The 22,001-nt window shown below is 55.4% G+C and overlaps 8 protein-coding genes across 8 annotated transcripts; 3 read left to right on the top strand and 5 right to left on the bottom strand.

Moving 5' to 3' along the window:
• Positions 1–50: 50 nt before the first annotated feature.
• Positions 51–1,586, top strand: BGZ61DRAFT_525957 (putative sodium bile acid cotransporter; the record flags this gene model as incomplete). Its single annotated transcript, XM_046252857.1, has 3 exons — positions 51–195; positions 307–492; positions 595–1,586. The coding sequence occupies 3 exons, from the start codon at positions 51–53 to the stop codon at positions 1,584–1,586; spliced, it is 1,323 nt and encodes a 440-aa protein (XP_046112697.1).
• A 448-nt stretch (positions 1,587–2,034) lies between these two features.
• On the bottom strand, positions 2,035–3,521 carry BGZ61DRAFT_338200 (family 1 glycoside hydrolase; the record flags this gene model as incomplete). The annotated part of the gene is made up of 2 exons (XM_046239107.1): positions 2,035–3,421; positions 3,475–3,521. The coding sequence occupies 2 exons, from the start codon at positions 3,519–3,521 to the stop codon at positions 2,035–2,037; spliced, it is 1,434 nt and encodes a 477-aa protein (XP_046112696.1).
• Positions 3,522–4,816: 1,295 nt separating this feature from the next.
• Positions 4,817–6,472, bottom strand: BGZ61DRAFT_439200 (uncharacterized protein). Its single transcript, XM_046244337.1, has 2 exons — positions 5,944–6,472; positions 4,817–5,841 (listed from the first exon to the last, which is right to left on the bottom strand). Exons 1-2 carry the CDS (start codon positions 6,062–6,064, stop codon positions 5,240–5,242), a joined length of 723 nt encoding a protein of 240 aa, XP_046112695.1. The 5' UTR covers positions 6,065–6,472; the 3' UTR covers positions 4,817–5,239.
• Positions 6,473–6,829: 357 nt separating this feature from the next.
• BGZ61DRAFT_338804 (NADP-dependent oxidoreductase domain-containing protein) lies at positions 6,830–7,797 on the top strand (the record flags this gene model as incomplete). The annotated part of the gene is made up of 2 exons (XM_046239162.1): positions 6,830–7,411; positions 7,465–7,797. The coding sequence occupies 2 exons, from the start codon at positions 6,830–6,832 to the stop codon at positions 7,795–7,797; spliced, it is 915 nt and encodes a 304-aa protein (XP_046112694.1).
• A 175-nt stretch (positions 7,798–7,972) lies between these two features.
• On the bottom strand, positions 7,973–9,888 carry BGZ61DRAFT_338237 (uncharacterized protein; the record flags this gene model as incomplete). The annotated part of the gene is made up of 5 exons (XM_046239112.1): positions 7,973–8,631; positions 8,688–8,730; positions 8,782–9,028; positions 9,079–9,359; positions 9,418–9,888. The coding sequence occupies 5 exons, from the start codon at positions 9,886–9,888 to the stop codon at positions 7,973–7,975; spliced, it is 1,701 nt and encodes a 566-aa protein (XP_046112693.1).
• A 2,328-nt stretch (positions 9,889–12,216) lies between these two features.
• Positions 12,217–14,988, top strand: BGZ61DRAFT_24448 (uncharacterized protein). The gene is made up of 4 exons (XM_046238365.1): positions 12,217–12,347; positions 12,472–12,753; positions 12,806–14,486; positions 14,560–14,988. Exons 2-4 carry the CDS (start codon positions 12,488–12,490, stop codon positions 14,743–14,745), a joined length of 2,133 nt encoding a protein of 710 aa, XP_046112692.1. The 5' UTR covers positions 12,217–12,347; positions 12,472–12,487; the 3' UTR covers positions 14,746–14,988.
• A 99-nt stretch (positions 14,989–15,087) lies between these two features.
• Positions 15,088–18,615, bottom strand: BGZ61DRAFT_24456 (cation transport protein-domain-containing protein). The gene is made up of 3 exons (XM_046238366.1): positions 18,387–18,615; positions 16,465–18,248; positions 15,088–16,398 (listed from the first exon to the last, which is right to left on the bottom strand). The coding sequence occupies exons 1-3, from the start codon at positions 18,484–18,486 to the stop codon at positions 15,430–15,432; spliced, it is 2,853 nt and encodes a 950-aa protein (XP_046112691.1). The 5' UTR covers positions 18,487–18,615; the 3' UTR covers positions 15,088–15,429.
• Positions 18,616–18,839: 224 nt separating this feature from the next.
• On the bottom strand, positions 18,840–20,029 carry BGZ61DRAFT_24474 (uncharacterized protein). The gene has a single exon (XM_046238367.1). It carries the CDS (start codon positions 19,919–19,921, stop codon positions 19,013–19,015), a length of 909 nt encoding a protein of 302 aa, XP_046112690.1. The 5' UTR covers positions 19,922–20,029; the 3' UTR covers positions 18,840–19,012.
• Positions 20,030–22,001: the final 1,972 nt, after the last annotated feature.

The raw sequence follows: 22,001 nt of genomic DNA, 5'->3' as shown, positions 1-22,001 counted from the left end.
TTCGCAATTATCCACACGCTGACAATGATGCCCTCATGGCCGTTGCAAACATGTCAACCTCCGAGAGTCCTGACCGCGGGGAGGCCTCGCCAAACCGGGCGGTGGCATGGGCTAAGAAAGCGGCTAATTTGATCCTCGCTCAATATCTCATCATTGGCTTCGCCGTTGCGTGCGTACTGGGATACTTCTTTCCATGTATGTCTTCTCCCATGATCTTGGGACAATGTCTGCCTTTACCAGGAGACAGATCCGACGCTGTTTATAATGTGAGTATAAAGTGCTGACAAGTCTTTGCGACAATTGTAGCCGTTGCGCGACACGGCGGGACGATTCGCTCCGAGTATAGTATCCTGTACGGCGCAGTGGCCTTCATCTTCTTCGTTAGTGGTCTGCAGCTATCGCCCGAGAAATTGAAGAAGAATGTGACGAATTGGCGGCTGCACATCATTGTGCAGGGGATCAGCTTTGCCATCATCCCGGCCATCATCCTTGGTAAGCTGTCCCTGTGGTATCCTTGAACGCCCCTGAGAACTCCTTGAAAATAGACACTGGATATACCAGGAACTAGTAAACAAATACTAACAACATCTCTAGCAATTATCCACATATGCCTCGCAGCAGATTGCCTCAAGTCCCAAACGCCCTCACCCCCTATTCTCATCGGTCTACTCACCACCGCCTGCCTCCCTACGACAATCGCCTCCAATGTTGTTATGACTCGCGCCTCAGGCGGCGATGACGCCGCGGCCATCATCTCCGTCGTCATTGGAAATGTCGCGGGCGCTTTCCTCTCCCCACTGCTCATCTACGGTTTCTTCCCCACCGGGGACGCCTTCGTGAACTGGCGGCCGGCTAGCCCCAGCACCCTCGGGAACATGTATGCCGACGTTGCTAAGCAGCTCAGCCTCAGCGTTGTGCTGCCGCTCGTGGTCGGGCAAACTGTGCGGTGGCGCTGGGAGGAGAAGACGGTCAAAGTCTTGGACAAGGTGAAGCTCGCCAAGGTGTCAACGCTGTGCCTCGTACTGCTAGTGTGGACGACCTTCTCGGGGGCATTTGGCACCGGAGCCTTGTTCCAGTTATCGACGAGTAACGTCATCTTTAATGTCTTTATGAATGTGGCGCTTTACATCCTCTTCACCCTCATCTGCTTCTACACGGCTCGGCCCCCACAGCGCCTCACTGACTGGGTGGCTGCATCGCGTCTAGGACAGACACTCCCTCGTGCTCTCATCCCGCGCCGCATGTCTAAGGAGCAGACCATCGCCGTGTGCTTCTGCGGCGCCGCCAAGACCACCAGCCTTGGTATCCCACTAGTGAGTGCGATGTGGGCGCGGGCCGACGATCTGACACGCGCGTACATTCAGATCCCCGTGCTTCTGTACACGATTGAGCAAGTATTTCTCGCGCAGATGCTAGTATATGTCTTCCGGTGGTATCTGCGGCGAGGGGAAAAGAAACAGGGGGATGATACCGAGGAGGAGTGTGGCCGAACTGAGGTGGTGGAGGGAGATAGGGAAGTGGCCACTCAACGAAACGAAGAAGCCGTTCAATCTGAACGAGAAAAGGTGGAGGGCAATGTGAGGTGATTGGTGGACTATTTATCAAGGATATTGCTTCTTAGGGTAGCGTTGTTTAACTACCATAGGTGCTATGGCGCCGGACTATTGCGGTAGCGGAGATCGTTAGCCAGTCCTAACGACCAACTCCACGACGTCAATCAGTTGATGTGTTACTCTGTGTTATCCTGATACACAAAAAGAAAAGAGATTGAAAGGTTGGATAGAACGTCATAGTTGTGGAATAACTCAATCTTAATAAAATGGTGTCATATTCAGTCAACCTCATCTACACTGAAATATATTGCAATAAAAATGTCAGTCCCATGTCCCGCGTAGCTTGTGAAAAGCTTCAACATTGATGATCCGTTGCGATAACCCCTGCTCTTCATCTCCTTCGTTCACCTTGAACTCTTGTCCCTCAAGAAACGATCTCATTCACGTTTGTGCCTGATCCCTCCTTGACCGCAAGAAAGATTTAATCCTTCTTTACCAAGCTCTTAAACAGAGGTGCCAGGGACTGAGCGCTCTTCTTGGGATATCGCCTCTGGCCGTTCTCATAATCGACAAATGTAACACCGAAGCGGGTTTCATAACCCTCAGCCCACTCGAAGTTGTCGAGAAGGGACCAGGCAAAGTATCCATGGACGTCAACGCCGTCGAAGGTAGAAGCCTGAGCCATTGCCTTGACGTAGTCGTCGTAGTACTGAAGGCGGAAATCGTCCTTTAGGATCTCCTCCTTGGGCATGTCGTTCTCGCCCAAGATGCTAGTGCCGTTCTCGGTGACGTACATCTTGGGGAAGCCGTAGCGGCGAGACAGCCAGACAAGAAGGTCGCGGAATCCCACTGGGCAGGGCCGCAGCCACGTCGACTGGGTTTCGGGACCGATGCAGTCACCACGCTTGTTGTGGAAGAGAATCTCTAAGTTTCCGAGGAAGTCATCCTCCGGAGCCTCCCCATCGATGTGGCGGACGTAGTTGGCGGTGTAGTGGTTCATGCCGTAAAAGTCGTTTGAGCCCTCAACAAATGCCTTCTCCTCTGGAGTGAAGGTTGGCAGGCGGTCTCCGAGCTGGGCCCGCATCGAGGCAGGGTATTCTCCAAAGTAGATGGGGTCAGCGAACCAAGAGATTGCGAACTCGATCTTGCGGTTAGCTGCCTCAACATCCTTGGGGTCCTTGGGATCCCATGGGAATGTGGCGTCGCCGTTGAGGACAATACCAATTTCGCCGCCGTTCTCAGCCTTAAAGTCATCCCGGTAGGCTTTCACGGCACGGCCATGAGCGACAAGGAGGTTGTGTCCAACGATCCAGGGTTCACGGGCCGAGTCGCCGACCGCGGACTTGGACCTGTCTGAAGTGCGACCGGGAGCAAAGGAACCGGTATTGTAGCCCAGAATGGAGGAGCACCACGGCTCGTTGAAAGTGATCCAGTTCTTACAGCGGGGAATGCCCTTGAACACTACTCGAGCATAGTTCTCAAAGTCGAGGGGGAACTCGGTACGGTTGAGAAGGCCGCCATAGCGGGTATCAAGCTCATCAGGAACATCCCAGTGGAGAAGGGTAATGAAGGGAGTGATGCCAGCTTCGAGGAGGTCATCGACAAACTTGCGGTAGTGGTCAAGACCGGCCTGGTTGATGGGGTCATTACGGCCGCCCTTGGGGATGATGCGAGACCAGGAGAGAGAAAAGCGGTAAGCCTGGGAGCCGAGGGACTTGAGCAGGGCAATGTCTTCATCAGTGCGGTTGTAAGAGTCGCAAGCAGTGACTCCGGAGCTCCCATCAGCAATCTTGCCGGGACGGGCACAGAATGTGTCCCAAATGGAAGGCCCGCGTCCGTCCTTGTCAATGGCGCCCTCAATCTGGTAGCTATGGGGATGGGTCAATTGAGATTGGGCTGATTTGGAGATGAAGGAACTCACGAGGCAGTGGCAAAGCCCCACTTGAAATCACTTGGCAGAGTGACCATGGCTGCAGCGTGGGAGGTGGTGATAAGTTGAAGGTAGTGGGGTTCGTGAGAGTTTGCTTCACGGACTCTTTAGACAGAGTTACTGTGGAGGTCAGGAGGAGCCGATTTGTTGGTATTGCGCAACACGAACAATTGGGCAACGGGGGAACCGGTATATAAGCAATTGGAGACACGGGAGCGATGCCTGGAAATGAGCGGGCAGAGATGGGTGCAGGAGCAAGAGACGAGGTCCAGTGTCCGGAGACGCGGGCCTGAAGGCCATCTTATATAGCTTGAGATTCCGGGGGCTTAGCTGCAAGCCCTTGCAGCTCCCTCATGCGACCATCCACCATCTCCGTTGGTTGGTGTCAAGAGCGAGTGGTTTTCTGATCGGTCCGTCATGACCGAGGCCGGATCATCTGCCCAGAGACGCCGGGGGCGAGGGACCAGGCATGCGGGATGCGGGACGCGAGGATGCGGGACGGGGAAATAGTGGTGTTGTGTTGCCCTGTGTTAGTGGGAGAGGTGGAGGCGGAGATTAAGTGGAGAGGGTCCCTTCCCCGCCCCGTACTCCGTACCTTCCTCCCCAGCTTGCCTTTGAACGGCGGCAAGCTCCACCCATCCTCAATTACCCGCCCTGACATGTACCTATGACATGTATGACATGTGTACCTTGCGCAGCGGGAAGGAACCTCCAGTTCTTCTTCTGCCTTTTTCTCTTCAGGCATGTTTTCTTCAATCATTCCAGGCGCTGTCAAAACCAGAGGGGGGACATCGACATTCAATCTTAGCCCCGGCTTAGCCTCGGCACCGTCTTACTCTTTCAAGCCAACCCAAGGAGTACATGACACTCTGTCAGCCGATTGATTCCCACAACGAAGGGAGACCACGAACCTTCGGCCCGCCTCTCCGACGCCACGGCACCCGCCCTCGCCAAATCTTCGGGTCATTCCCGTATGCTCCTAGCTGACAGTCGGCCAAGCATGACCAGCGAACTTGGCAAGAGGATGTGCGATCCGTCGGCAGATGAGGCAAGGCTTGCGGGAACCCTTCCTGGCGCATGGTGAGTACTTCCGCTTTTCCTCACCGGAATCTTCTTAGGGAGGTACCTACCTAGGTAGGTAGCCTGTTGTTGGTCTTGTCCCCCACCTTGAAATTCATCATCCTTCCAACATGCACTCGTCTATCTGGCTCCACTTGGAGCAATAACACCTCCCATGGCAGGCGGCCCGGCTTGCGAAGCCCCGGTGCTGCCGTGCAATATTTGAGCTGGCTACGGGCCCGAATCACCATGACAAAGTCCCAAACCATGCGATCTGATATCATATCGTGTTTCAGTCTTCTTCTTTCGTTCATCACATGTGTCTTTTTTTTTTTGGCCTGCTTCTATCTCTTCGTTTCCGTCATTCCGATCATTGTTTGCCCCTTCACGAGCCAGCTGTTTATCCCAACACATCTCGTCATCCCAGGCTCGACATCGAGAGAGGGAGACAGAGCAGCGAGAAAACAGCACCTCCTTCGCTCCAAAATTACACAAGTCAAGGCCTGCGTCTCAAACCTGAGCCTTCCCATAAACACAAACATGGCACCGATTTCCTTATCTTCCAGAATATCCGCACTATTGTTCAACTCCTACGGTGGGACTTGTCTCAGCATCAGAGCGACCCGTGTGTAAAATTACACGAGGCTGTTATCCGGGCTCACTCCCCAGAAACCCTGACTGGAACCTTGCCGCCTTATCAAATTTCGGCATCTGCATCGTCTCTATCATGCAGCTTCCGCTTTGCGTGCAGCATTGGCTCCATGTTCGTATTTTCGTCATCGGCGCTGTGGTCTCCCTCTCCGGAGTACTCGACAACCTCCCACTCGACCTTTACCCGCCCATCCTCTGACTGCTGAACGCCCTGGCTGCGCCGCAAGCGTCCGAGCTTCGATCCCTCGACCATACCATCAAACCAAGGCACTCCATATGACGGTCGTAGAGGTGTGCTTTTATCAGTTGCATCTCCGCTTGTTGAGGAGCCGTGTTCCGCCATTCCATTGTCGTTTGCGTCTTCAGGAATAAGTCCCATGTCCTCAAGGTCTCGTAAGTCCTCTCGAAGGAGGCTGCCCAGGGTGAGGTTGATGTATTCGGCCTCGCTGGGCGGATCCTCGGACCAGTAGGACAGCGGAGTCCCACAGTAACCACAAAAGTGCCTCTTTGAATACTGCTGGCTGGGATGTGTATATGCACGACGGATGAGGGTGTGCGTTTCGTCGGGAAAGAAGGCGTATGTAGTGCTATGATACCACGAGAGCGGCACTCGAATGTAGGCAGCTAGTGGGGTCGCTAGGGGGATCTCTGATCGACAGGCAAGCTCCTCCGTCAGCTACTGGGTTTCTGAAGGGACAATTGACGGGCCGCTTTTGCGCTGCCTTTGCCGGGCGATGCGGGAGGACTCACGGTGGACAGGCTCGGTATTGAAGAGGACCTGGACCTGACTGCGGCTATCGTGGGGGATGGCGATGATGTAACGATTGCGGCCGCACTGGCAGCCGCCCCGCAGAGGCCGCAGCGACGTCATTGTTGTATCTCGTCTCTCTGGACTTGGCTCAATGGCTCACGAAATCGGGTCGGCGGCGGTTTCGTCTGGTGAGTCCAGTCTGGGGAGGCGACGAAGAAGAAGAAGTTTAAATTCGGGGGAGCGAATGGACCGAGAAGTGAGATCGAGGGAGGGTGAATTTACACCTGACTGAGTAGCATGACGCTTCGCCGGTTGCAGCGAGTGGGCGGTGGGCCAGGTGGCTTGTGGGCAATCTGCCAGTGTCAATTTAGCTACCGTAGTGAGGTGACGACAGTGCATTTCGACAGATTTCCAGTAGGCAGTGGGGCCTTCTAGAACACCAACACCTGCAGCAAACGCCTCCGTCCAAATCGGCGTGTAAAGCAAATGTCTGCGATGGATGTGATAAAATAAAATGGGTTAGTACCTAAGAGCCTGTTGGGTCTTATATTTAGGTATTAACCCTTTTTTATTTTATTAGGATGGCCCAGTGACGCTCTCTGTGGCACTTACAGCGCAGCTTCTAGCGGCATCCAAAGGCCCGCTTCAGGTCCTCTACTGCATGCTTAGCCACCAGCTGCGAGCTCCACCGGAATGCCTGCTACCCTAGACAACATCAACATTGCGGCGAGATTCGCCCTGACTCACACGGCCAAACTCCCTTGTCTTATCACACGGTCATTGATTGATATCTGTGATATATACAAATATTGTTGAAATCTGGAGTACGCATGTGGGTTTGTAGATCCTTAGAAACAAGTGCGGGTCCGACTTTATCTTACCGGAATGTCCTCGTCCTCGCAAACCGTTACATTGGACACACGCATTCGGCTTCCGATTTCAAACACCTCCATTCCCCAACTTGGCTTCGGTGTCTACAAGCTCCGTGGCGATTCCTGCATAAACGCTTGCCTCGAGGCTCTCGCCGCCGGCTACCGTCACATCGACTCGGCGGAGCTGTACCGCAACAGTCACCTGGTGTGTGACGCCGTGGTCCGGTCTAACCTCAGACGTGAGGATATCTTCCTGACTACCAAGGTCGGGAGCCCCAAGGCTCGGCGCGGCAAAACTTCTACAAACGAGAACACCGTGAGTGCGGTTGGCGATGGGGAGGACGCAGTCTACCGAAATGCCAAAGAAGGCGTAGCTCATATTGCGGGCGACGACGAAGACAGTTATGTTGACCTCCTCCTCATCCATGTTCCCGGTCCGTCCCGTGAGCACCGCCGGAAGCTCTGGGCTGCACTTGAACAGCTCCGCGCCGAGGGGAAGGCGAGAAGCATCGGCGTGAGTAACTTCCGCGTGAATCATCTAGAGGAAATGCGCGAGTACGCAACTGTCTGGCCTCCAAGCGTAAACCAGATCGAAGTGAGTCTCACAGCCCCTTACGCATGTGAGGCTCTAACAATGTGCTTTTCCAGCTTCACCCATGGTGCCAGCAGCGCGACCTCGTTTCGTACTGCAACACCAAGGGCATAGTTGTCCAGGCGTACAGCCCCCTCGCAACCGGTGCCCGTCTCGACGACGCAACGCTGGGAGCCATCGCAAGCAAGCATGGGAAGACACCGGCGCAAGTGCTGGTGCGCTATGCGCTGCAAAAGAACTGGGTGCCGCTGCCCAAAAGTGCACAAGCGGGCCGGATCCGTGAGAACGCCGATGTGTACGAGTTTGTACTCGAAGAAGTGGATATGATGGCGCTGGATGCATTGGACGAGGGTGCGAAGGGTGCGAGGTTCCCGGCGAATGTGACTTGATCAAAGGGGAAACAGGCGATAGAAAATGATGCCCTGGGGCGAGTTCGCTTCTGACATCCAGGCGCCTCGTCTTCATCGTGCCGCTCTCAGTCATTCTAGTTATATACACTTTTTCAATATAGACCAAGATTCCCCCGGACTACTACACGTTACTAGACACTCCGTCTTGGGCCTCCTATTTCCTGCCGTGCTTGGCCCACTCCCGTAGCACATTCTTCCGGATCTTGCCTGTGCTGGTCTTGGGCAGATCGTCCACCACCTCGACCTCTCGGGGAACCATGAACCTGCTGATGTCGCTTTGGTGCTTGGCCCAGGTTATCACGTCGCCGCCGGCAACCGTCTTGCCCTCCTTGATGGTGACATATGCCTTGGGCCGCTCGCCCCAGTGCGAGTCTGGCACTGCGACAACACCAGCCTCGAGAATGTCGGGGTGCTTCACGAGCATGCTCTCGAGGGCGACGGACGAGATATTTTCACCCCCCGAGATGATGATGTCCTTTGCGCGGTCGAGGATCTGTGCGCTGCCGTCAGGATGCCAGACGGCGAGATCACCCGAGTGGAGGACGCCGCCGGCGAAGAGCTGGCTCGTGGCGGCAGGGTCCTTGTAATACTCCTTGGCGCAGATGTTGCCGAGGAAGACGATCTCACCAATCTCCTTGCCATCTTTGGCGACATCGATGAGGACACCCTGGGGCTGATCGGGCTTGATGATGCGGATGGGGAGGCTGGTGATGAAGCCGTGGCCTTGACGGGCCATCTTGGCGTACTTTTCCTGCGGGGGGAGGTTATCCCACTCGGGTAGAGTATAGCACTTGGTGATGGGGCCGTAGGTTTCTGGAGAGATTGGTGAGTACGTCGTGATCAAGCAAGGGTATCTGAGAGGAGCGTACCTGTCATTCCATATACGTGGACGGGGATGAGGTTGAGTTTTGTCTGTCAAGGAGTCAGCGTGCTGTTTCAACTCGTCGTAATGTGGGAACTTACCATTTGCTCAAAGAGATGGCCGCTTGGAGGGCTTGCGGCAACAGTCACCATTACTTGCTGGGGGAGTCGCTCAGCCTCCTTGGCAGCAACCAGCAAGGTGTTAACTGTGGGAGCGGCGTTGAAGTGAGTGATTCCCTCCTCCTTGAGGAGCTTCCAGATGAGGGGGTACTCGATCTTTCTTAGACAGACGTTGACGCCGCGCACAGCCACAATGGACCAGGGGAATGTCCATCCCATGGCATGGAACCTGTAACCGTTAGAGAGTGGTCAAGCTTCGCGACAACCAAGAAAACTGACATGGGAAGAGTCCACAGGTATTTGCAGTGGCCAGTGTTTAGCCCTGACTCGATGATGTTGGCCATGGCAGCCAGATAAGCACCTCTGTGGGTGTAGACGCAACCCTTGGGTCGCGACGTGGTGCCAGAGGTGAATGGGATGGCGAGCATGTCGTCCTCGCTTCTGGCCTGGGAATGGAGACCAGCCCAGCCTTGACCACCCTGGTCGTGATCATGGTTCAAGCCTTCCAAGACGGCCTCGTCAAAGGGACCACAGAGTTGTCCTTCAGTCGCATCCGTGTCCTGAGATATGTCGATTAGATACACGAGCGCGCGCCCAACCTCAAGAACAAATACTCACAAGATCGACAATAAACGGCACACTGGCGTGTTTCTCTCGGTACTGATCGAGCAAGCCGACAAACTCGTTATCAACAATGATGCAGTCCACCTCAGCATAGTCCAAGATGTAGTCGATGTCATCCTGCTTGAGGCGGTAGTTGACTGGAACAACGACTCCGCCGGCAGCGACAATGCCGTAGATGGACTCGAGGAAGGCGGGAGTGTTGGGAGCGAGGATGCCTATGCGGCGGTAGCCATGCTTGAGGAGGTAGTAGGCGAGGCCGCGGGCGCGATCGGCAAACTCGGCGTAGGAGCGACGCAGGATGGCGCCGTTGACGGTGATGTGGAAGATGGCTTCGGCATTGGGCTCGATGGAGGCGGCGCGCTCAAGGAAGAGAGTCGGCGAGAGGGTGTGGAAGTTTGGGGGGGTCTGCGGATGGGGGCGCAGGTGATTGAGGATGGAGCGGATGCGTGACGGAGGGCCAGACATTGCGAGTTGAGTGCGTTGAGGCACGCGTGTGAAGCTGGTGTTGTGACGAGAATGAGGATGAGGATGAAGAGGAGGGTGGTGAGAACCGGTCCACTCTACTGCTCTCTGCCCTTACCTGCTGGGCCACCTAATGGAGAAAAAGGCTTTGGGAAGAACAAGAGAACTGGTGAGAGCAGGGTAGGATAGACACAGGCACAGAGGCAGAGGCAGAGAGCGCGCAGGCGAGAGAGAGATGGTGGAAGATTGGCAAAGTGAGGGAGAGCAGGCCAATTCATAGCTACAGTCTCGGTTGGGCCCGGCTATTGTACCTCCAGCCCAGGGCCAACTCGGTTCTGCAATTCCCCCTCCCCAGCAACTAACTCCACCCATCAACGGCGGCTGTGCTTTTGGACTTTCGCCCTTAACCGATCGACGGTGAGAGCGACGCCAGTGACGTTTGGGGGGCGGGCACACCCATGTACTGTAACTTGGACCGACAGGACGGCTCAAAACCTGAAGGGGTGCTGCTCTGATGCGGTTGGTGGTTGCTTGGGACGCGTGTGGGGACCCCGCGTGGAGTGAGAGAGAGATAGCCGACGTAGGGGCCAAGTGGATTCTAGAGGGACAGACCACTCACTGGTTGAGCAATTGATGCGGTGCGATGATGGAAGGGGAAGTTGAAGGGAATACAAGGAACGGGAAACCGGGGAAACGCAATGAGGCCACTGTTGCGTTACCGTGGGGTGATCGGACAGCCACCGTTTCCTGGACGGACGGCACATTTTGCATCTTCATGATGCAGCGAGACTCCAAAGGCGAGAGGGATGGGATGGGTGAAAGGAAGACAGGTGCCAGGGGAAAGCAGCTCGCATCCTCCAGGATTGGAAATGCCTGTCTGGGCCTGGAACCTTGGACCCTTGGACCCTGGATGGATGAAAATCTCGCCATGAGCATGGTAGGGTCAAGGATAATTAGGTGACAGCGGCATTCAGTGACGGGATCGATTATACCTACGGTACCTAAGGGTAACTTAGGGAGCCAAGGTACCTGTGACAACGTGGGTAGAGGAGGGAGTGCTTCCTTACAGCGCATTGGACCTCCAACAAGTAGGCCTGCCCTAGTCCCCGTCAACATCTGGGCTCCGCTCCTGCGGGTTTTGCGGGGAAAGCGGGCTACATGCTGTGGGGAAGTGCCCTATCCCAGGTCCCCCGTCACTGAATGGTCAGCGTTGGTCATTCTGAAGGGCAGTCCCAGAGTCGTCATGTGCCGAGCTCAATGATGAAGATCAGAACGGCTGTGGTTCGATACCCCATGAAATATTGATTCTTCGCCATTGGATTATTGGCTTTTGGGAGACAGATCAGATCACATGTTGGAGATGGTCCCGTTGACCGGTGAATGAGGCTCTCATCAATGCCACCATCGTTACATCGCGTCTCCCTCTCCTTCTTCTAGTGGGTGTTTACCGAGGATAAAGTTGATATAGGCGCCACCAGCATCCTCACATTACGGAGAACCTAATTATGGCCCAGAGAATACAAGGTACATTACCCCAATTGTAGATAATTACGAGGGAGGAGAACTTGGGGTTCATGGGGATTATCCTCTGCTCCGCAGTCACTCGACATCTGTTGCATCCGGCTTGGAGTTGTTGGAGCGTGTATAAATAATTATAAGCGTCTTATTTCTCCAAATTCTCGTTGAAGACCACTTTCTGGGAGGGTTGCTCGCAGACTGTACGCTGTACGCTGTACGCCCTCGGCTGACCTCGCATGCAAGAATCATACGGGTCTTTCATGGCAGGTTGGTGACTTGGTGCTAACCTTGGTTATGACCCCATCGCCACAGTATTCGATGAGGCAAGCCTCAAACTTATCCGAGGCTATTGTCGACAGTGCTTGTTGGGGCTGAGGATGGGGCTGGTAGTGGCTAGTGTGGCTTCGGATAGCAGTCGATCGTGTCCAGGTGCCATCCTTCAGTGGAGTCTCCCCTGTGCATGACGCTCAACCCCCTGTGACTTAGCTGGAGGCTGCGACCTCAGCGCATTGGCTTGCCGCTAATATCGGTCTGGACCCCCACCCGCTCCCCCTCTGCACTGGCCAGTCATGCAGCAGATTCAGGCCCAGGGCAGCTCCTCCACAGTCCACAGGGTCTACCTACCTAAATACTTATCTCTCCCTTCCCTTATCGTGCGTGACCTGACGATCGTCGACTCCGTCATGCTGAGTCGCGGCCTCTCGAGCATCATCAATCTCATCTCATCCTCACCATCGCACAAGCCAATACACATTCGTTTTATGCACCCTCTCTGCTGCTCCTGGCCGTCGCATCCGACTGCCCTGCACGAGTAAGCCTGGAATCCGCTAATAACTCCGTAACTGCTCGGGCCGGTTTTGAGTTTCGAGACACGTTGGCTCTTGCATCATCCAGTTGCACTCAGCCTTCTGACTTGCTTCATGCCGCCGTGGTAGCAACAGTAGGTATGTATCGCGCTCCATGTCACCTCGCCAACCTCCATCTTCCCTCCCCTCTTGATTCTCCTCCGTCACCATCACCGTCTTGTTCGCAGCGCGCGTCCCAGAAGCTCACCATGATGGTCTACAGCTCCGCCCACAGGTCCATGGCTTCCCAAAGCCCCGCCAAGGGCTCGTCAGCTCGCCCGTCGGTCCCGCGTACCCAAACCTCCCAGTCCGTCACTCCCGATGGCGACGATCGCCTCCACCTGCCCAAGAGGGCACATACGTTTGCGAACCCAGCCGATGTCGCCGACTCTCCCGATGCCTTCGAGACCAGCGACCACACCGACACGGAGGATGCCCTCGAGGTCACCCGAGCCTCTATAGAGCTCGACATCTTGCCCATTGAGCTCGTCACTCTGACCGACAGGTACCTCGCGAAGCTCCTCCATATCTTGCTTCCCCTGTCTAACCATCCCCAGCTTCATCGACTCCCTCTCCGCCAAGGTCCATCCTACCCCGCCTACCATCGATAGGCTGTCGGAGAAGTTCCAAGAATTCTACGCCCTCGCAGCCTCCCACATCAATACTCACATCAATGCCCTGTTGACGATGCAGAGCCGCGATGTCTCTCCCGCCCCGTCCTCCTCCTCCATCTCCTCCGCCGCTAGCCGCCTGCGATCCAAGGCTAGCGCCCGGAACATGAAAGACAAACCCAAGCCCGATTCCGAGCAGCAGATGATCACCGCCGAAGAACTCGCCAGGAGGAAGCGTGCCAGGAAAGCCCTCGAGGCGAAACGGGGCTTGTTGGAGGAGGCCGTTGAACGTAGGCTATGCGAAGGCATCTACGAGCGGATATATCGTCATCGGAGCACCCAGGATGAAGCCCAGGACGACAAGCTCCGCTCCAAGACGGCAGCTCTGGCACTGGTTGGAATTGGTCCGGTTGATTTGGGAATCGATCTTGGTGAAGATTCAAACCAATCACCGGAAGCGACCGCGGCCAAGTTGGCGGAGATCACGCAGCGCCTGGAGCAAGCGAGGAGAGATCTTGGCCTCATGACCCAGAAGAGATATCCTCTTGGGAAGCTCAACCACCTCAAAGCCGCTCACAGAAGCATCGTCGATACCCTCGCCCACTTCCATCCCTCCGCCTCTGCCGATGAGATCATGCCCATGCTCATCTACACCCTCATTACACTCCCGCCAGAGAACCTCCACGTCATCAGCGACGTCCATTTCATCCAGAACTTCCGATGGGAGCCCAAACTTACAGGGGAAGCTGCATATTGCCTGACCAACCTCGAGGCTGTCATTAGCTTCCTTCAGACTGTAGACCTTGCCACTTTGCGCGCTGATGAGCACCTCTCTGGGCCGACCAAGAGTACAAGCCCCAGGACGGAAACATTCCCGCCTGCGTACTCACAAGGGGCCGCGCCTGCCACTCAGAGCGCCCCGGAAACAACAAAGGAGACTGCTGCAGCAACTAAACCCGCTGCCTCACCAGCTGGCCTCAAAGCCACCACTACCTTGCGCAATCGACGACTGAGTGATCTCGTCAATACGCCTGCGCAAGCCTTCGGTGCTGCCAGTGACGCCGTCTTCAACACAGCCGACCAGGGTCTCAAGAACATCTCGACCAGCTTAGGTGACAGCTACAAATTCCTAGTGGGAAAGCTGCGGGAGCACCAGGATAGTCCCCGAGAGTCCATTGTCGTCCCGCGCACTCTGGACGACGCGCGCAAACTAGTCAGCACACCGCCTCCCGACGACGACGACTCAGCAAGCGGAATTAACGCCCTCCTTGGCCCCGACGATGCGGAACCCCAGAAGCGTCCTGGTCAGCGTGAGGACCGAGTTCTGAATCTCATTGGAGGTCGCCGTGATCACAGTGCGGATAGCAATCGCAGCGGCCGGAGTGTCAGCTCCTCTAAGAAGGGCCTCTTTGCCTTCGAGGACCCCCGAGCCACCGGCGCCACTCCACCTCCAGGCCAGAACCCGGCTGTGCTCGAACAAATGCGCAACCTGGGCAACTCCTTCAACCCAATGGCCCGCTTGCCCAGCATCAGCATGATCCGTGGCTTCGGGCGGAATACCTCGACACCTTCTACTCCCCCCGTGGTGAAAGACGCAAAGCCTGCGGATGGCGGCGATCTTGCAACTGTAAGCTTTCTTCATTACCTCTCTAATTGTCTTGAAATGACATCATGATATTGTTCAAAGCTGACCCAACTAGGCATTCCCTGACATCGCCTCCGCCCTTCCCCCTAAAGAGATCCCCAAGATTGCGCCGCCTAACAAGCGCTTTATGGAGATCCAGACCCCTGGGGATCTCAAGCTCGGCGAGGTCCTCGACCTCCTGCGCGATTACCGCCGCCTGGCTGGCGCGCTGAAGGATATCGGCGCCTTCGAGACCAAGTGAGCATGATGCCACGACAGAGTGGCAGGAATGCCTGTAGGAAATGTCGGGAATCGGGTAGACGTCAGAAGATCTGGCTAGATAAATTGGGTATCATGGGTTGGCAGGTGGCGTTGGCTTTAATCTTTTCGACTATAGAACCCAGCTTAAGATAAAGTGTCGCCCCGTTCCGAGACTCGCGTGGCCGGGACACGATACATGTACTGGGATGGCATAGAGACGGACGAGAAGGGAAGAGGGTGTTTCTGGCGTTGGCTTGACCGGTGGCGGCCCCTTTGTATTTGAACTGCCATTCTACCTTTTAACTCCGAAGAAAAATCACTGTCCAGTACCGCAAGATAGCAATACGGACGAAAAGTCGACCCGAAATATTTAATCCTTCTCAGCGCCACCGAGCCTGGTTCTCGAGATGAAAAGTGACAACAAAATACTGAAAACGCTCAACCCGATGACTGCACCCTGGTCCAACTCCAATCTGTCGAACCTGTCTAGTTGTAATCCTGTGCACTGCACGCCGTAATTTCTCCCGACCCATACATCCGTCCTTGCACGAAACTCCTGATTTTGTCGTTGATGGTTACAATATTAAGCGACCCGGGATCTTGTTGTGTTGGCAAACCAGACTTCTGGCTGCAAAATGAATTATTCCCGCTCAAGTGGGATAAAAACATCTTTCCAAAAACCCTCCTAGGACATTGGACTAGTCTCTGCTCTTCTTGGGTGGTGTATATGAGACTCGATCGTCCGAAGTGGACCGACCGAATCTTTTTCTTCAGATGGGATAGGCTCCGTGACGGCTCGAGGGAATTGCTGTTGTTGTTGCTGCTGTGAGGCCCCTGACGGGGTACGTTTATGCCCGTGGATCGCATCATTTCGGATCACAGGACCCGGGTATAGAAACTGTGTAATGATGTGGCTGTTGGTGCGTTCTCGGCCTCTGCTCGTGCTGCGACGGCGACCAGGAACATTGGGATTGGCCTGATTGTCTTGACCTGTCGCAGCGGTTGACATCCCCGTGCGAGTTCGGACCAGGATCGGTTGGTCCACTTCGGCTTCCGTCTGAAAGCGAGATTCGCTGGGAAGAAGGACAGCTCGATCCAACCCGTATGGGAGGCCACGATGACGACCTCGAATTTGCATCGCAACGATGATGAGTTTGCCCACGACGGTGAATTGGGAACAGAGAGAGGCATTGACCGTTGGGATGCCGATGCTGAGTCCTACAGTGCCGTAGGCGCTGACGACCTCGAATAAAATCGCAAACAAATCGAAATCTCCGGCTTTGAGCTTATTTCCTTCGCTGATAGCGAGGAGAAAGAAGCCCACGAACACGTACCACAGATCGAAGGACAGTTGCCGCCGCAAATGGGTACCGACGTAAGAAAGAGCATTGGCCTCTGCAGCTGTATCATCATCGTCCTTCTTGTCGGGGTAAACACCAAGAGATTTTTCCTCATAGACGTTGGTTCGACGAATAGAGATGGCAATGGGGAAGACTGAGATGTACATCATGATCATGTATAGGACGGGCATGGCTGGGTGGAGGGCCGACATGGAGAAGCAAGAGAACCCCGCCGTTCTGGTGGCGGCTGCTTGGAAGAGACCATCTGCGAACCGCGTGTGAATGGGCAGTTCGGAGACGGCACCGGAGTGAAGCTAAACAACGTTAATATTCAGCTCTGAAGATGGGAGATGGGACAGAAGGGAAAGGAGAAGACTGACATCAAGAACCATAAAGAACAACAAGTCAATGACATTGAGACCGGCAAGGATCCAGAAAAGCCACCAATTGGCGCTGGAAGGAAATAACAGGGTGAAGCATCGACGAGGATGATCAAGGAGAAACCTCAGCTCCTCCCAAAGTCCTGTCCCGCTGGGCACGATTTTGGCGAGGATCCAGATGATGAACCGCAGCATGACTGGGAACCCCGTGTTTCCGATGATGATGAAGAACCACATAATCATCATGGCGTATTCGGAGGTGTTGAACGAGTTCATGCTGTCCGGGGTCAAGGTGAACCCCAAGTCCATAAAGGCTGAGTTGGCTGTCCAAAAGCCCCACCATGTCCTGGAAATGCCTTGACTTTCGACGAGGCTGCCGTAGCGCTCGTTGTGCCGAATGAAGGGCAGTAGACAAGCGACAGCGATGGTCTGGAAGCCCCAGAAGTAGCAGATCAAAATCAAGGCCAAGGTTCTGAGAGAGCGATACTCGATGCCGCCCAATTCCTCGCGTTGCTCGAGGGTCAGACCCACGAAGTTGGAGTTTCGTGCCATTGTCGGCGTGTAACTGAGGTAAGGCATGTCGTTAACGGCGTCGCGCGACCAGGCGGACTTGATTGTGTCGAGCGTGCGCGTTCGGAAGGCGCTTACGGGCCGGCCGCTCTCATTATCCTCGTGAACGTGCTTCTGGCTGCGGCTGAATGCTCGACGCTTTCGGAGCCTGAAGGCCTCGAGCGTGCTGCCAAGGGTCTTACCATCATCAGCAAGCTCGTCTCTAACGGGCCGATCTGGTTCAGCAATAACGATGGTCGGTCGGCGGTCGCGGGGTACTTTAGAGTCGGCTGTTGCAGGATCCGGCCCCAAGATGTTGGACCGGGTCACGGCGATGGTATCCTCGTCTTCTCCAGCATCCTGGTCGTCCAGGAGCCTCGGGCCCATTCCCTTCTCGGCATCACGAGGTCCAGGAATGCGCAAAACCTCATTGTCCTGGTTCCGTTGGCGTTGGAGAATGGCTATGTGCTCGGCATTTGGGCGCTTCTGTGGGAACTTGGTGTCGTCATCGACGCCGTCGCTTCTCTTGACCGTGTCAGCAAATGTGATTGCTGTGTGTGTGATTCCGAGACTCTGGTTCTGGCTGTGCCCCTCGGTGTTCGCGTGCGGCGGAAGACCCCTGTCGTCGTGGCCGTTTTCGTGTAACTGTTCGGGCTTCTCCAGCGGACACAGCTCCATGCTATTGGACCGAGCAGCTGACACAGTGGCTGTGTCGCTCTCGTCGCTGTTGGCTGGAGTAGTCTTGGCCGGCGGGTATCCATCTTCGTCATCGTCGTCCACAATGGCTTGTGATTCGAACCTTTCGTTTCCGTCGAGCAGGATTCCATCGTTGGTCATGCGAGGTGGGAGGCCACGGTTGGGAACCACGGTAATGCTGCGCCCGTTGACACCCTCTTCGGCGCCGCGCATGTCGTTGCGCGCCTGTGACTTAGCTTTGGATAGAGTCCCTCGGCGCTGCCGGGCATCGGAGACCCAGCCCTGGAATCGCTTTTCGAACCAGTAGAGACGGAGGAAGACGACGGAGCTGTGCAGCGTGATGGGATTGGACATCATGGTGAAGAGGTAGATGACGACCTGTTGGAAGGTGTTCAGGTCCATGAGGTCTGTGGGATTGAGGCCGGCCTGCGTGTTGGCGCCACTGGCGAACATGAGAGCGTTGACATAGGTAACGGTGTTGGTCCCGGAGGCGTAGATGATGACGGAGGCGAGGAGTGTCGCACCGATAATCCAAGTATCTGCAGCGCGTTGTGTCAGTGGACTTGGGATTCTCAGCATGGAGTCGCGGGCCACGTGGGCGTGGTGGGGGGTGATGCACTGCACTGCACTGCAGCGCGAGCGAGGAGCGCCAAGAATCAGCAGCAGAAGCAACTTACAGTGAACCGAAATGAAATTGAAATGCGGCGTCTTGGACACGAACGCTGGCTTGACAGCTCTGAGCTGCGCCCAGAAAAAGGCGCGCGCCCCGTCCAGCATATCTCGACGACGGAGAGGAACTGGACGAAAGCTGGGAAGACGAACGGTAGAGGGAAGAGGAGGGGAGGAGAAAGGAGGGAGGACGGGGGTAATGACGGTGGCCGACTAGATCAAAGGCATGATGGAGGCGGTGAAAAGCAACAGGTAAAAGAGTGGCGGTGGTGTCAGAAAGCCGTTTAAGCGCACAAGGTTAAGGACAGACACGGAATTGCTCGGGAGTGGACGGATTGGGATGGTGAGAGGATGATGGCGGCGATGAATGACGAGGATGATGAATGGCCGGGTGTGGGCACCGTGGACGCGATGGGTGCGACGGCGGGTGGGTTTGGTCGTTCTTTGGAGAGTGGACGGTGGCTGTGAGGAACTGGATCTAGGCTCGACTCGACTAGCTGACGGAGAGCCCAGACCAAGAACAAGGGAGCCACGATGATTGGCGAATGCGTACTGCAACTTCGGACAAATTGAGGCGAAGAGGGTAGAGTCGGTTGAGTGGGTTGACAGTAGAGATGCAGGTAGGGCGGGTTCTTTATGTAGGTAGTAGGTAGGTTGATGAACGGTTGAGGTAGGGCAAGGTCACAACCCCAAAGAGATGATGATGTACTAAAGCGGAACAATAGGATTGAACCGAGGCGAATAGGGCAGGTGAGGTGATGTGATGTGATGCGATGTGAGGTGAGTTGAGGTGAAGTGATGATGTGAGAGGAGCAGCAGCGAAAAGCTGCCGAGAGCGGTTGAAGTAGGTCCCAGGTCCCAGGCCCCGGGCGGAAGGAGGCAACAATAACAGCAATGCAAACGGGTGCGCAAAGCAAACAAACACAATAAACGTGGAAAGGGGGCAACAATAGCAACGCGGTGATGAATGGTATAGTGATAAGGAGCGGGATACAACAGGATACAGCAGGGTACTTGCGAAGACGCAGCGTTGGGTCCAGAGAGGTAACCAGTCGCAATCACACAGAAGCGGCAGAACAAAGATCGATACAGCGACTCGGGATACGCGATGGAGCCACGAGGGCAGTTCTCTCGCTCTGCAAGGGCAGAGCCAAGCAACCAAAGCCACCAAGCAATGACCAGGTTCAAGCCCACGCACGCATATCTTGATGCACAATACCCTCCCTAGGACGAGACACAGGACAGACGGACAGATGATGCAGTACTTGGTACAACAAAAAGCAGCCACCGGCACAATCAGCAGCTCGCAGGACAAGGAACAGCCAGTCAGGGACAGGCAACGTGCGGGCGACGAGCAGGTCCAGGCCAAGGGATTGAAACAACCTAGGGGACAACGGGACCGGGCAATGCCAACAAAAGGAGAAACGGCAACGGGCAACGAAAGAGTGAAGGGGGAGAGAGAGAAAAAAAGAAGCTGGAGGGGAAAAAAAGACACTCCCGGGCGTGAGGCATGCCACCAAAAAACAGACCCGTCGTCAGCCATAAAAAAGCTTGTTGGCTGGGTCAGGCGGCTTATCGTTCAGTTCGGGTCAGTTCCCCGGCAGCGGTAGCGGTGGCCCTAGGCCGCCCGTACAGGTGCCGGCGCGCGGGAGAGTCCAGACCGGACCCGGACACACTGAGATTTTCCCAGGGGCGGGCGGACTCACCTTGGCCTGACCTGGGCTGACCTGATAGATGACTGACTGACTAACTGACTGACTCTACCTGTTTGACTCTGTTCCCGCTGTGGCGTTGGTTACTGGGGACACCAATTCCAACCGCCGATGATATTGTGCTCTTCTGCTGGAGGCCCGGGTGCCGACTGGACGCTCTACACGAAGATACCCAGCCCGGAGTACGGGCTCAGGTGCAGAAGCTGATGACGCAGGCCAGCCAAAATTACACCCTCTGGCCTGGAAACGTCAGACTGCATCCCTGAACGGTTGACTGCATGTACCTGTTTTCCCCGTTGCGGCGGGTCGAGCTTCTGCGAGCAGTGACCCACCCACCCACTGCAAACCCACTGCACCCACTAGAAGGCATCCACCTGGGAACCCGCTGGTAGACCAGCCCAGGTACCTACCTACCCAGGTTACCCTCCACTCGGTTGGGGCCTCGGTGCGCCCGCCCGCTGTTGTGCAGTGGTGTGCAGAGTGTGTGCAGCTCATCCATCGCTACGGACCAGCCAATGACGCCCGGCAAAACAATCCAATTGTCATCGTCACAAAATCACGACGGATCCTGCTGGGGTTCAGAGTCGGAAAGATAAGGAACAAACCTGATGTCAGGGCAATCAGAGACACGAATCACATCTGGATCGACATTGATTCAGCCCGCCGGCACTCATCGAGCAAATAGGGCAGGGTGTCACACACACGTTGGAAATCGGAACCGCATTAGAGTCCTGTCAGTAGTTTGTGGCTAATGGCCTTCCGCGTCAGGGGGCTGGGCATCCAAAGAACCTCAAACGGGCCTGTCCAATGACAGTCGACGTTATTCTCCCATGGGACCAAGGTGGCAATCTGAAAAAAAAAAGACTCCTCTACGGAGTACATCCACCGGCATCCACTGACTGACTTCGCCTCCGTCGCCGTCATTGTCCGAATTTTCCCATCTCTTCTCCCCTTCTCACGGCTTATTTTATCCTCGGGTGCACAAGGATAGATAGCTATCCAGCCTGTACACTGCATCGGTTCCGTCAGGGGGCCAAAGCTTCTCTCACCATCCCCTGCAGATTATGCCGAGCCCTGGTCGATTATATTCAATGCCTGTACGTAGCCGTCGTATGCTGGGTACTTTTAATGTTCCGTATCTAAGCTCCCTGATAATTATAGCCACACTCTCCTGTCCAACCGGAGCCCGCCGGTGACTCTTCATCACTTTTAACTAGCCACCACTTCGACTGACGTCGCACAGAGCCTATCTTGTGCTACTCCGTCCAATGCTGCTATATTGTGTCAAGTCGTAATGAGAGCCTCAGTCTATGTAGCGTAGCACCACACAGACTGTTTCTCTTTGACGTGTCCATCATTCAAATCCTGCATTTAGTCCCTCCGCCTCCGGCCATCCACCACAGCTCAGGCCTAGACCCACCGAGGACCCTCCGAGCGACCAAAGACAGGTACAGCCGAACCCTCCAGTTCCGAGTAACACAATCCGTGGTCCACGGCTCTGTGGGTTCCCTCCTGGCTTTCCGTCTGGACCATCCTTCTCGTCATGGCCTCGACCTGCCTTGAACGGTAAAGCTCGGCAGCACTGCCAGCAACCTGTCATCATGCACTGCCGGTGTACGGCACTGGATTGTTGAGATATGGACGTAGTATGTACGTAGTATGTATCAGCAGCTGCCAACGAGACCCCCTCATCCGTCTGTCCCATGGTGGGCCACCCTCGGTGCCCTCCCACACCATCTTCTCTGCCAACCCCAGCCCTCAAGGTCGCCAAGCTTTTACCCCAAGATCACTAGGTGCGGGTATGTATTTAGGACGCTTTAACCTGAAGAGCCATGAGCCGGCCCCAGCGTCGAGAGAGGCCCCGTAGGGGCCGGCGGTGAATACTATGCAGCTTCAGAAACGCACGACAGC

This window comes from Ilyonectria robusta, assembly GCF_021365365.1.
Source record: "Ilyonectria robusta strain PMI_751 chromosome Unknown BGZ61scaffold_1, whole genome shotgun sequence".
In the NCBI taxonomy this organism is placed as follows: domain Eukaryota; kingdom Fungi; phylum Ascomycota; class Sordariomycetes; order Hypocreales; family Nectriaceae; genus Ilyonectria; species Ilyonectria robusta.
This window is presented reverse-complemented; position numbering and strand designations above follow the sequence as displayed.